The sequence below is a fragment of the Citrus clementina genome, unplaced genomic scaffold (assembly GCF_000493195.1).
Source record: "Citrus clementina cultivar Clemenules unplaced genomic scaffold, Citrus_clementina_v1.0 scaffold_5, whole genome shotgun sequence".
Taxonomy (NCBI): domain Eukaryota; kingdom Viridiplantae; phylum Streptophyta; class Magnoliopsida; order Sapindales; family Rutaceae; genus Citrus; species Citrus x clementina.
Window position 1 is genome coordinate 16,640,145 of NW_006262201.1, and position 13,114 is coordinate 16,653,258.

The 13,114-nt window shown below is 30.7% G+C and overlaps 1 protein-coding gene across 2 annotated transcripts; it reads left to right on the forward strand.

Annotated features, from left to right (window-relative positions):
• The first annotated feature begins 8,917 nt into the window (after nucleotides 1-8,917).
• Nucleotides 8,918-12,717, forward strand: LOC18040319 (protein trichome birefringence-like 14). Of its 2 annotated transcripts, none has more exons than XM_006432092.2 (5): nucleotides 8,918-9,066; nucleotides 9,797-10,089; nucleotides 10,257-10,379; nucleotides 11,321-11,516; nucleotides 11,745-12,717. In XM_006432092.2, exons 2-5 carry the CDS (start codon nucleotides 9,933-9,935, stop codon nucleotides 12,571-12,573), a joined length of 1,305 nt encoding a protein of 434 aa, XP_006432155.1. In that variant the 5' UTR covers nucleotides 8,918-9,066; nucleotides 9,797-9,932; the 3' UTR covers nucleotides 12,574-12,717. The 2 variants fall into 2 exon arrangements, with proteins under 2 accessions (XP_006432155.1, XP_024040254.1); XM_024184486.1 differs by lacking the exon at nucleotides 8,918-9,066 and adding an exon at nucleotides 9,082-9,167.
• Nucleotides 12,718-13,114: the final 397 nt, after the last annotated feature.

The following is a 13,114-nucleotide window of genomic DNA, read 5'->3' on the forward strand; positions in this document are numbered from 1 at the left end:
TTATTCAGACATACATTTATTTATATATTTATATATATATCGCCAAGGGTATTGCTTAGCTGCATCCACTGGTTTAAATTTTATTTATGCTGAAATAGCATTTGTACCCCTTACCGTTTTATATGTTCTAAAATTTGGCATAGCTTTTGGGTTTGTATCAGAGAGGACCTCATTCTTTGTACGGCTCATATGAGTAATAAACATAATGCTAGGCGTTGTTTGTTGAACCTCTAAAGTCTCAAAATTTATTAATTTTATATTTTTTTAAAAATTACCTATTTTTTTTACAATTTATATTTAATTTTCAGATATTTACATCTGAATAAAAATAAATAAATTTTGCACGATTTATCTTAATAGTAAAATGTCTAAACAAGAAGTATATATTAATTATTATATTCTAAAAATATTTATATTTTAAAAATATCTCTACTAAATATACTTTTTCATAAAATACAAAACCTAATCACTTTTTATTTTTATTTATAAGGATATAAATATCAGACCTCTTTTTAAAATATTTTGTATTAATAAAAACAAATAAAATTTTATTTATATTCAAATACACCTAAAGTGCTTTTATTTTACTTAGGAAAGCACACAACTTATAAACCTGTCCAAAACCTCACATCGCTCTTGCAACCCAAAGCTTCTATTTAGTTAGGAGAGCTCCCGACTTATAAACCAGTTCAATAATTCAGTTGCTAGCTATGTGAGATATTATATACTTCCACCTTTGAGGGCTTTGTGCCTTCATGAGAGTCATTACTTCCTCCCTTGAGGACTTGCATCCTCGTGATGGTCATTGGAAATTGAATGGAATGAAATCATGTAATTAACACACCCATCCATGCGAGTGAGATATTACATACTTCCATACTTCCCCCTTTGAGGACTTTGTATCCTCATAAGAGTCGTTACTTCTTCCCTTGAGGATCTCGCGTTCTTGTGATGTTATTGGAAACTGAATAGAATGAAATTATATAATTAACACATTCATCCAACTCATCGGATTGGGTCCTAAGTGAACTTTGATACTAATTGTAACAGTTGGAATCCAACAACATAGTAAATATTATTTGTTTTAGACACGTAGCCCGTCATGATTTTGTTATTAGGCTTTATAATCTAAAATGCGTCTATTTATAAATTATAAAGCCTATAACATATAAAGTAGTTTAAGAACTCACTCGCTAGCGATGTGAGATATTATAAAAACAAACATGTCATTTAGATATTTGTATGAATTGATTCAAATTTTAAAAAAAAAAAAAACTCAAACTCATTCAAATTTCAAATAAAAAAAACACTACCTTAGTCTGATTTTAAAAACTACTTTGGACATTGAGGGATCAAAGATTCACTTTTACACCTAGGAAAATTCTATATCTTCTCATGAATCATATTGTATTATTATTCTTGATCCCCACCATTTTCTCGATTATCACTCCTCTGCAGTCTGCACTATTGTCATTCTTAAATTGCTCGGGAATCTATTTGGTGCCAAAGGAAAAATTATGATCTTATTTGAGATAACAAAAAAGTTAGAGACTTTGGTGGCATCAATCTATTTATTAATTTTTATTATTATTACCATTATTATTATTTTAAGAACAAAAAGAATTATTACCATTATTCCTTGAATTCGTGGGAGTGCAGTAAAATTTTACGCGGGGAACCCACGATATCATCGCAATCTTGAGGTTCTTTTATATTTGGAAAATTGAATATAATATCGAAGTTGCCACTGATCCAGTTGTTTTAAGCTTCAATGCTAAGCTAATGAATATACACTTGAAATTGAAAATGACTAGATTATGGAGTGTAGCTGAAGGTTTCATTAAACCTAGCCTTAAATATTTAAGAGCCATCATAATTATATTCTATAGATACTAATCATTGATGGCAACATGTCGCTTTGAATGTATACTGTAACATTGATATTTGTACTTTTCAAAATGAGAATTTTGAATGGTACAAAAAATTATAATGTGATAATTTCTAAATTGAGTCAATCAGCCGAAAAATTCATCAATTTTTATGATCATATAACACGCGCAACTAATGCAAGGTTCATTTTGTTTGGTGTCACTAAAATTAGATTCTTACATTAATCGATTCTTTAGAAATATTTACTCCAAAAAAGCTATTACATATGTATCTAATAAATTTAACGAAAAATTACTTAAAAGCTATAAGGTTTCTCAAACATGTAGAGATCTTTATGATACCGCCACTTGAATATGGATTAAATTAAATTAAATTTACCTTCAAATAATTAAAAAAATAGACTAATTAGTGGCTAGTTGCAATCAAGGACAGAGCTATCCTTAGACTAACATATGCTAGTAGGCCTCACACACACACATATATGTATGTATGTGTGTGTATGTATGTATGTATGTATGTATATCTTTTTTTAGTGTGGGCCTCCTTTTTAATTTTTTTATGCAGACATGGTGTTAAGCCGTGCAGTTTAACAAAATCGGTTTTTTATGTTATTAAATTATGATTTTATAGTATATTGAAAATTATAACCTTTAAAAAATGATTATATATATATATATATATATATATATATATATATATATATATTCAATTAAGTATGAGATCTTAACAATTGAATTAAGTTTGAGATATCAATAGTTGTTATACGTCATTTTATTTAATGAATAATGAATTTCATAACTAATAAAATTAATATTCTATCCCTAATAGATGAAGGTTGCATCAATTGAGACTTAAATAAAATTCAACTATTAAGATCTCTAACATTACTATTATAAATTTAGTCTTTGCTTAACTTTTTTTTAAAAATGAATTTGCCTATGCAGGTTTAATACTTCAACATTTAATGCAATGATAAATATTTTCAACTTTAACTTCTAAAAGTTTACTTTTATAAACTGTTGGTCTCATTAAAATTTTGATTTCTAGCCCTACCTGCAAATACACTTTTTTTTTTTTACTTTTTGTAAAGAAAAATTTTTACGAAGAATAATAATTATGTTGTCATCTATTTTTTTTTTTTTTTGGTTTTGACCACGAGGTATCTTGGGGAGGGCCTCAACTGTGGGAGGCACCTTTAAGCCCGTACCACAACCCAGACTAGAAATCCCCGCTCGAACCGAGAGGCACAGGTTCTCCCAACAAAGGCGACTTCCCTGCGACTCGAACTGGGGAGCAAACCCAATCAAGCCACTTAAGGAGACTCCATTACCAGTGGAGCCAACACTTTGTTGGTATTATGTTGTCATCTATTATCAAGTATTATAACATATTTTGAGGGTTCCGCTAGCTTGCGACCGTTATTTCGTACCTCTTTTTTATTTTTTTTGTGATCCAATCATTAGATTCAACTAAAAATTTTAGATAATTTATGAAACTTATAGTTTTTATTATTTATAAAAACAGTTGGAACTGATAAAGAAATTACCAACATTGGGTGTTTCGTAGAATATGATAGTTTTGTCCTATATTTTTAACAAATAGCAAAATAATAATTACCCATGATTTTAAATATGTTACTTTCACGAAGAATTGACTCGTGATTTGTGTTTTGGCAAATGGCAATCAAGAGCGCGAGTAGTGGAGGTATAAAGTAGCGTCGGTGCGAAGCTGCAAACGGGAGGGGAGAATTTTACAGGAAAGGGCCAGCACGAGGCACCACCATGTGCCTCAATGAAAACAAACACCGACTTCATAAAATATATTTTTTAAATAAATTAATATTAAACGAACAAAAAGATATTAAATGATGATGCTGACTTTTTTTACTTAAAAAAGATGGGTGCGACTAGAGCTGGCAAAACGGGTCATCGGATTATATTCGTGTCGTGTCAGTTTCGTGTCGTGTTAAATTTAGATCGACTCAAACCTGACCCATTTAATAATCGTGTCAAAATATTAAGACCCAAACCCGACACGAAAAAATAATCGGGTTACTCAAAAACCCGTTTAATATATATATATTGAACAAAAGTTACATCAAATATTTACACACTATCATACATACGTATGTACATAACTACATACATACATACATACATACATAATTTATCGATATTATAAAATATACATATCTACCAATATATTACACATTTACACTATTAAAGTTTTAATTATATATATATATATATATAATATTATTTATCAATATTATAAAATATACATGTCTATCAATTTTTACACATTTACACTATTGAAGCTCTAAATGTATGTAAAATTTTATAATAAAATACTGTGTTTATATTCACTCTTTTAAAGAAAAAAAAAGAAAATCATCTCTAATATTTGATTTTTAATTATAAGAATATATAAATTATTTTAAAATAGAAAATATAATCGGGTCATTGATCGGGTAAATGGGTCAAGAATTTTAACCCAAATCCGACACGAAAAAAAATCGTGTTGATCCGGATCCGACCCATTTAATAATCGTGTTAAATTTAACTATCCATACCCATTTATTTATGTCGTGTTCGTATCGGGTAATCGGATCGTGTCAAATTTTGCCAGCTCTAGACGCTGCATGGCCGGCAGCACGTATCGTGGTTCCCACAGCGTATGATGTTGTGGGCTTTGTTAGTGCGAGGAAGTGGGGACCGTTGGACCGTGACAACCGCTCACGTGATGACGCGTACAGTTCTGGTTTGGTTCACTTGACCGTACGCAGTTGCCGATCGAAGACGTGCCGGCCACTGCTTTCGGAGATCCCCATGAAAGGTGCCAATAAATGGAAAGGAAGTGTTAATAATACTATACGTGAGCAATGATGGCGTACGGTGAAGACTATTCTACTACTCTGATTGTAGTTTGATCGGTGATGGATGTTGCTCTGACTCCTACCAAGTACCAACTCGTCGATGCGTAAGGTTGTTAAAATAGTGGTTCCCATTTTAGAATGCAACAATGATTAAACGCGCCGAATGGGGTCCAGCTATGTTACTACTGTAGTAACATTCCACATTCTTTTGTCTGTTCTTAATCCACCGTTAGATTTAACTGTAACGGCTGAGATGTTTCTCTTGGTTTATTAACATTATACTCCCTAATGTTTGCTACAAAATCACAAAAGTAACAAAGTTTAAAATATTGACACATTAGTCCATAAATTTACAATTTATTATGCAATAATATTAGAACATTTTAATTATATTAAAAATATAATTAAATAATGTATTACTTAATAATATTATAACATTTAATAAGTAAAAATTGATTATTATTTAACAATTTAATATGGCAAATAATAAATACTTAAATAGTAAAAATTTGAATAATATTAATTTAAAATTAATAGTAATCTAAACAATGATATAAAATATTATTACATATACTACCGTTTATGTTGCACCAAAAATGATATTGTATTACAGTTCAATACACCTTAATGACACACACCGTAATACAATGCAACTAATGCAATACAATATGTTGTGTCAAATGACCTAGTTAATTTCATCGATAAATTGATTTATTCTTATATTTTAATTAATATATTTAAATTAATAGTATTTCTTATTAATTAATTAATTTAATATATAGTAAAACCATGTATTAATTACAAACCATATTTTATGATAAATATGAGTATGAATTTGATCTCTTGTTCTTAATTTGTAGTTAATAAATTTTTCATAATATTTATTCAATATACAGTAAATAATTTCAACATGTAATAAAAATATATTAATTTACCAATTATTATTTTTTATTATTTAATAAGAAGGTATCAAAAAGTGAGCGGGGGCTGGCAACTTGCTCGTCGTTTATTCTTACATCTACGAGCCTGACGAATAAGTTTAGATACTTTTACTAAGAATTTGGAGGTAAATCCATTTTCGATAATTTTGAGTTAGTGATAGAATTTAGTTGCTAATTTCTAGAGATATGGAACTAAAACTAGTGGGCATGTAAAAAATTCAATTAGTTTTTTATATAATTTTAATTAATTAATTTAGTAAAAATAAAAAATTAGTTTTATTAAGGATATATTTGATGTTTAGGTAAGTGCATGGAGTAAATTTTCTTTTTAAAACTTTGATGATGGGTGTGTGATTTAATAAAAAAAAATACCCTCACCTTTTGATTTAAGTTTAAAAAATCAAAATAAGCAGGATTAAGGAGTCAAATTTTATAATTATCTGATTGTTTACTAATTTTAAGATAAAGCAGGGATTCCAGTGTAATTAATCCAAAAAGGACAAAACAGTGTGGTATGTTACAGTGTAGCAGGATCCGCCAAATGGTTGTCGGATTTTCAATTTATTTATCCTCAAACTTAGGAAACTACGACACTGGCCCTTCTAACAGGTGTAATCCCCTAAATCTAACATAACTTTTTTTTCCCTTTTAATTTTATAATAATTAAGGTCATATTTAGTATCGCAATACCGTATCTTTTACATTGTATCTGTAATTAAAAAATAAAAATTAATAATATATAGTACATATAATTTTAAAATAATAATTTTGATAAAAACAATAGAGATATTATCAAACTTTCATCATGTGAGCGTGAAATTAAGTCAACTTAACTTTATAGTTATAGGCTTACAGCAGTTAGTATTTACAAAATACTTTAATGACCTAATTTCAATTTCAAACAAAACCTAAGTTTTTATATCTCAATTTTTTTAATTAAACCAATTGGCACAACCCATGCACTCATAAGAGCTTTGACTAGATGGATTCAAGTCTCAACAATGATTGGAACTCGATTCTCCTATTAATTAAATTAGGTGAGAGTAAAATTTGTCTCATTAATATGAGTAAAGTAAATATCTTTTCAGTATTATAAGAGTAAAAATTTAGGCCGTGCCACACTAGTCTTTATATATTTCTAATTATAAATATTCTGATTTAACCCTCCAAATTTAAGATGATATGAGGGTAGAAATTTAAATTGTACTACATTATACTTAAATTAGTCTCGATAGATTTCTAATTACAAAATATTTTAATATATCTCCCTAAAATTGAAATAATGTGAGGGTAAAAATTCGAATTATATTATATTATACTTAAATTAGGATTGTACTATACTAAACTTATCTCAAGTAGACAGTAGTCTTTATAAATTTTTGGTTGTATATATTTCAATATTACGTGAGAGTAAAAATTTAAATTCTTCTAATTGAACGACCAAATTCCAAGAAAATTAGTCGTTTTGGACTTTGGTACATCTCAAATCACAAACGAAAGCAATGGAAAAAGTTAAAAACCTGAAATTGAAATGAAACCTAACCTCCGGAAGTTTCAAAGACTTCAAACCGACCGTTATTTCAAAGTTCAAACCGTTTACTTTTGCGGATGGCTGTCGGGTTCATCGTTTGGTCCAATTGCATGTGGGCCGTCGTACATTCAATCCCGGATTCATATTTCGTAGTCAACAGGTCTACAGCTTGGATTCATAGCTAACGGGCAACGGCCGCACAAGTTCACAACCCTACAACTTATTAAACTTCCAATTATGCCCTTTTAAATAGAGAGGTGTTTTTAATATAAACACATGGTGTTCGCTAAAATTCCTAAGAAGCTAATAATTTTTTTTTTATTTAAATTTTTAAAATTTATTTTTACATATACAAATGGTGTTTGAATTTGGTAGTTTTGAATTAAAAGATGTGTTTGCTAAACAAAAAACAGAAAAATTATCGCATGGAATATTTGAAGAGAGGAAAATGAAAATTCTATTTTTGCATTTTTCAATTATTTTTGGTTTAAGACAAAAAGCGAAATATGAAAAATTTTATTTTTCCTAAATTCGTTTAAGGAAATAGTGTGCCTTTTGAAGTTTTTAGAAAAAAAAAATTAAAAACGTATTCTTAGATTTTAAATATTAAATGTTAAATTTTATTACATTTGTTTTATTTTACTCACAATTTGTGATGATGGCATTTTATTGAAATGTTGGATTTATCATTTGCATTTGAAATTTTTCTGTCATTTAGTTCAGTTTAGATTGAAAAGAACCGAAAATTTTTGAAATTTTTTTCTCCTTTTCTTTTTTTTTTTTTTAAATTCTAAAATAGAATAGAATTGATTTGGACTAACCTAAAATTTTTGTTGATGATGGCAGTGGATCAAAATGTTGGATTTATTATTTCGTATTGAACTTTTGTCTCTCATTTATTTTGAGTTTAGATCGAAAAGAACTAAAAGAAAAAAATTGTCTCAATTTTTTTTAATCAAATAGATTTGAATCATACTATATTAAAATTTTCAATTCTTTGTTATCATTTAATTTTATTAGACTTTCTTAGGGTATAGGCATTCAGTTTGGTTTTCCCAAAACCAAATCGAAATATGTTGGTTGGTTCAATTCAGGCAATAAGAACGGAATTGTTCAAAAAAATATGAACCAATTGATTTTTTGGTTTAAAACGAATAGAACCAAAAAATCAATCAGATCAATATCAAATTAAAAAATAATTTATTTTTATATTAATATTTACATGAAACATAAATGATTAGTGATTACAATTGAATTAGAAAAAAAAATGATACAAGTAAAAAGTCTAAAAAATTTTCCAACATAAAAAAAATATTGAATTTCTTGAACCGAATCATATAAACCGTACCAAATCCAACTAAACTTAAGGAACCAAACCAAATGATTTAGGTTAAATTCCTAAGTTCGGTTCGCATTCGATCATAAAATTTTCAAACTGATTAAGTTAATGCCAACCCCTAAACTTTTTCTTTTTCTTTTTCTTTTTAAAATAGAGAAAGAGACACTCGTGTTGAAATAGATGATGTCAACACGGAAAAAGAATTATACTGTCAAAACAACTTCTTTTCTAAAAAATTATTAATTCGTAACGTATCAAGTATCAACGTCACTCTTCAAACAAAATAAGTACTAATAATAACTTAATGAAATTTGATCAAACAAAAGGTCTCTGCATGAAATTTGCCCATTAATACGAGTGTCCCTTTCTCTCTTGATATCTTCTGCAGTTCTGCATTAACTACATTCTCTCTTTCTTTTTGTGGTTCAGCAGATCCGTTACTATTTCTACAATAAGAAGTTAAGAACCAAAGGAAGCCACCCAAATTTAGGTTCGTTTTCTTTTTCATTTATTTAGAAAAATATGAACGATTTGTGACCCTTTTAGATCTCTGAAGCTCCACCTTCATTGTCATGTTTACAACTTCACAATGTATGATTTAAATATCCATTCTTTTATTCATTTTCTCTTTCTTTGAAGGCATTTTTCTCAACTGGGTTTTGAAAATTTCTTAAATTTAATCATTTTTTAACCGTGCTAGCTTGCCCTGGAAACTGAAAATGTACGTTTCTTTTTCAGTAGTTTAAGTTGGTTTTAATATGCTATGAATATGATGCTATGTCCATTTACTCGTAATCATGCTTGTTTGTATTATGTATTCTTCGTTTAGGTATAAATGTGTAATGTTTGCACTTCTTTTGTATCTGCGAAAGGGACCAGCTTCGAATTAAATATTAGTTGCCTCACATCACTGATGTATAGGTTTGCTAACGAAGGTTACGTGGTCTTAGAGATGATTTATGTTGATTAGATATCCCATTGTAGGTGCCTGGTACGTGTATTGGGTTCTGTTATCCATAATGGAATGTCTTATCAGTTGTATGAACAAATTGGACGCAAAACTTTAGTTCTGTGGTGTCCATGCTGCACTTTATGTACCTTTTTCTTGTATTTAACTAGAACAATCTGTATTAATTGTTGCCCTTAGTGTCAATTGACGTTTTTTTTTCCCTTCTTTTTATTTGTTTTGATGCTTCTGATCTCATTTTGTCTGCATTCAGCTGGAGGCCTCCTGAATGAGTAGATTTTTCCCTGGACAAAGAAGAGGGATTTTTGCTGTATAACTTATGTTTAGATAAAGTTGATTAGGCATTTGATCTGATTAAGGGTCAATGTATCTTGTATTGTAAAGTAGACATGAAAGGTGGAAATTATAACAGATTCAGGGGAAGACATCTTTCTGTCACTCTGATAACACTTATCTTTACAACCATCATACTTTGGGTTAGTGAAAAGAATCCTTCCATTACTACTCTATTGACGGGCCAGGATCAGTTCACATGGCCATCTTCAGGTTCGTGTTCTGAATCCATAAATATTATTTATATGCAAATATCTGTACATTTACTGCCCTTGCATTTCTCCCCAATCATAAAATGTATTGAAAGATTAGATGCTTTCTGATTCAATCTTTTATTTCTATTTTCATTTATTTATTTATTTATTTTTGTTGTGGTTCAGAGTATCACTCAGATACTGTAAATAACTCTTCAGTGTCTATGAGGCCAAAGGGGAATATTGAAGAATTTCTTTTTGAAGAAATCACTGCAGAAGAAGCAGAAGAACTAGTACATAAAGATTTAGGTAATCAATTAACAAATTTTACAACTTTATATGCTGCTGAAAAGAAAGAAAATAAAGGGTATAGGAAATTCTCGACTAGGAAGAAAGGTACTGTTGCATTCTCATACAACTGCAACAGTTGCTACTCGCTACTCTGCCAATTTTATGAGCCTTTTTGTATGTGATTGCAGTTTATTTTCTTCTTTTATTTGCTTGCGCTAGATTCTTGTTATCATGCTTTCCTTAATTTCATTATGAGCTCACTTGGTCACTCCTCTCTTTTGATCCTTCTAGGAATTACATAAAAGTGTTTGCCTACATGAGTCTGTATCATTGCTGTCTTTCCATTGTTTGTTTGCTTGGTAAAACTAATGTAATTGGTTAATTGATTTCGCATGTGCCATGACCAAGTAATTCCTAGAAGGATTGCAGCCTTCAATTCAGAAATATTTGTAGAGTCTTACTTTATCTTTTTACTCCTTGCATCAGCTCAAGTGTTATTAGTTAAGCCTTCAGGACCTTTTGGATGGCATGAAATATGCATCTCTATTGCTTGCTTGGCGTTTGTCCATAGGAATGAATATTACAATGATCATTTCCCATGGAAGTATGTGGCTTATGCCTTGCATTGTATTTGGTTGATTACCTGGTCCCTAGAAATTCACTTGTCTTGTTTGGAAACTAGTCAACCCAAAAACAAAATTTTGTGCTATTTACAATTCTTTTGTGGTGCAAACACTTGCACAATCATGCATTCAGTGAAACTAAGAACATCTGTGTATGTATTGTGCCCGTTAAGGATACCAAAAGAGAGGAGCAAAAGAAAAAAGTTAAAGAATTCTCTTTTCTGTTTAGTATCTATTATATTATTAAGAAGCTTTTGTGGACCAAATTTATGTTATCTAAATGTTCTAAATAATACTACTACAATATCTAATGATTTGTTATTTTTCTCTTTGCAGTTTGTAATTATGCCAAAGGCCAGTGGGTTGCAGACAGCAGGCGTCCTTTGTATTCTGGGTTTGGATGTAAACAGTGGTTATCAGAAATGTGGGCATGTAGATTGACCCAGCGATCAGATTTTTCTTATGAAGGATATACGTGGCTGCCAAACAATTGTGAAATGCCGGAGTTTGAGCGATCTGCATTCTTGAGAAGGTAGGCCTCCATTTTCATTTTTCGTAGTCAATGGATTCTTATGCTCCTGCTGCTTCTCTGCTCTCTTCTAATTGTCATTACATGAAATGGCGTAACTACTGCTGATTTCTGGCCAAAAATCCTACATAGACATCATTCTTTGAATTTGGAAGTGATCCTATTGTTATAAAAAAGAGATTTTGATGTTTAGACATGTTTAGTTTCCTAAATATTGTTCGTACATTCCAGAATGCAGGACAAAACAATCGCATTTATTGGAGATTCTTTGGGCAGGCAACAATTTCAGTCTTTGATGTGTATGGCAACTGGTGGGGAAATGAGTCCAGAAGTTGAAGATGTTGGGAAGGAATATGGTCTCATCAAAGCTCGTGGAGCTAAACGTCCCGATGGCTGGGCTTTTCGTTTTCCAAATACCAACACTACTATTTTATATTATTGGTCATCAACTCTTGCTGACTTGGTTCCAATTAACAGTACAGACCCCAGGTCTAATGTGGCCATGCATTTGGACCGTCCACCAGCTTTCATGAGAAAATACCTCCATCGGTTTGATGTCTTAGTCCTCAATACAGGACATCATTGGAACAGAGGGAAGCTTACAGCCAACCGTTGGGTGATGTATGTGAATGGAAAGCCTAATGACGATAGCAAACTTGCGAGCATGGGGGGTGCCAAGAATTTTACAGCATACAGTATTTCCAAGTGGCTTGATTCGCGGCTTCCCTATCTTCCACGACTTAAAGCATTCTTTAGAACCATCTCTCCAAGGCATTTCCGTAATGGGGACTGGAACACAGGGGGTAGCTGTGATAATACCACTCCTTTGACAGGAGGAAGGGAAGTTTTGCAAGATCAATCAAGTGATGAGGTTGTTGAGGGTGCTGTTAAGGGTACGAGGATAAAGCTGTTGGATATAACTGCTATTTCTGATCTGAGAGACGAGGGTCACATATCCCATTACAGTGTTAGGGCAACTGGAGGAATAAATGATTGCTTGCATTGGTGCCTACCCGGCATTCCAGACACTTGGAATGAATTGCTTGCAGCACAAATATAGTGTTGTCATGACAGGTTAATAGGCAACATTTGTGATTTACTACAAATATAGGATTTTTAATGGTCAAATTGACCTGTTTTTGATTATTGCCGAATCTTACACAAAATTAGAGTTTCTTATTGTTTGTAGAGTCAATAGAGCAGCTTGTTCTAGTTTTAGTTATCATAGTTGTTATCAGGAGATCTCCAACTGCTGGCAATTGAGTGCTTAAAACAGTTCTATCATCTAGGAGTTGTTGCATGTAATATATATATATATATATATATATTTAAGTTGCTATTAATTTAAAAAGAAAATTTCTCTATGTTGGCATTTCAAGAATTATTTGTATTGCATTTAGTGGTAGGAGCAGCCTGTTAATGATCCATGTCCACACTCTGTTAATACGAAGTTCAACTCTCAATTTCCTTCATTTTGTCAATTTTTTTTTGACTAAATTGACACAAAGATATATGAGTCCAAAACAATGGACTTTTGACACGCTCACAACATTATTATTTTGTTGTTAATCCTCGCTCTCACGCTTGCCGTTTGCCTTCTA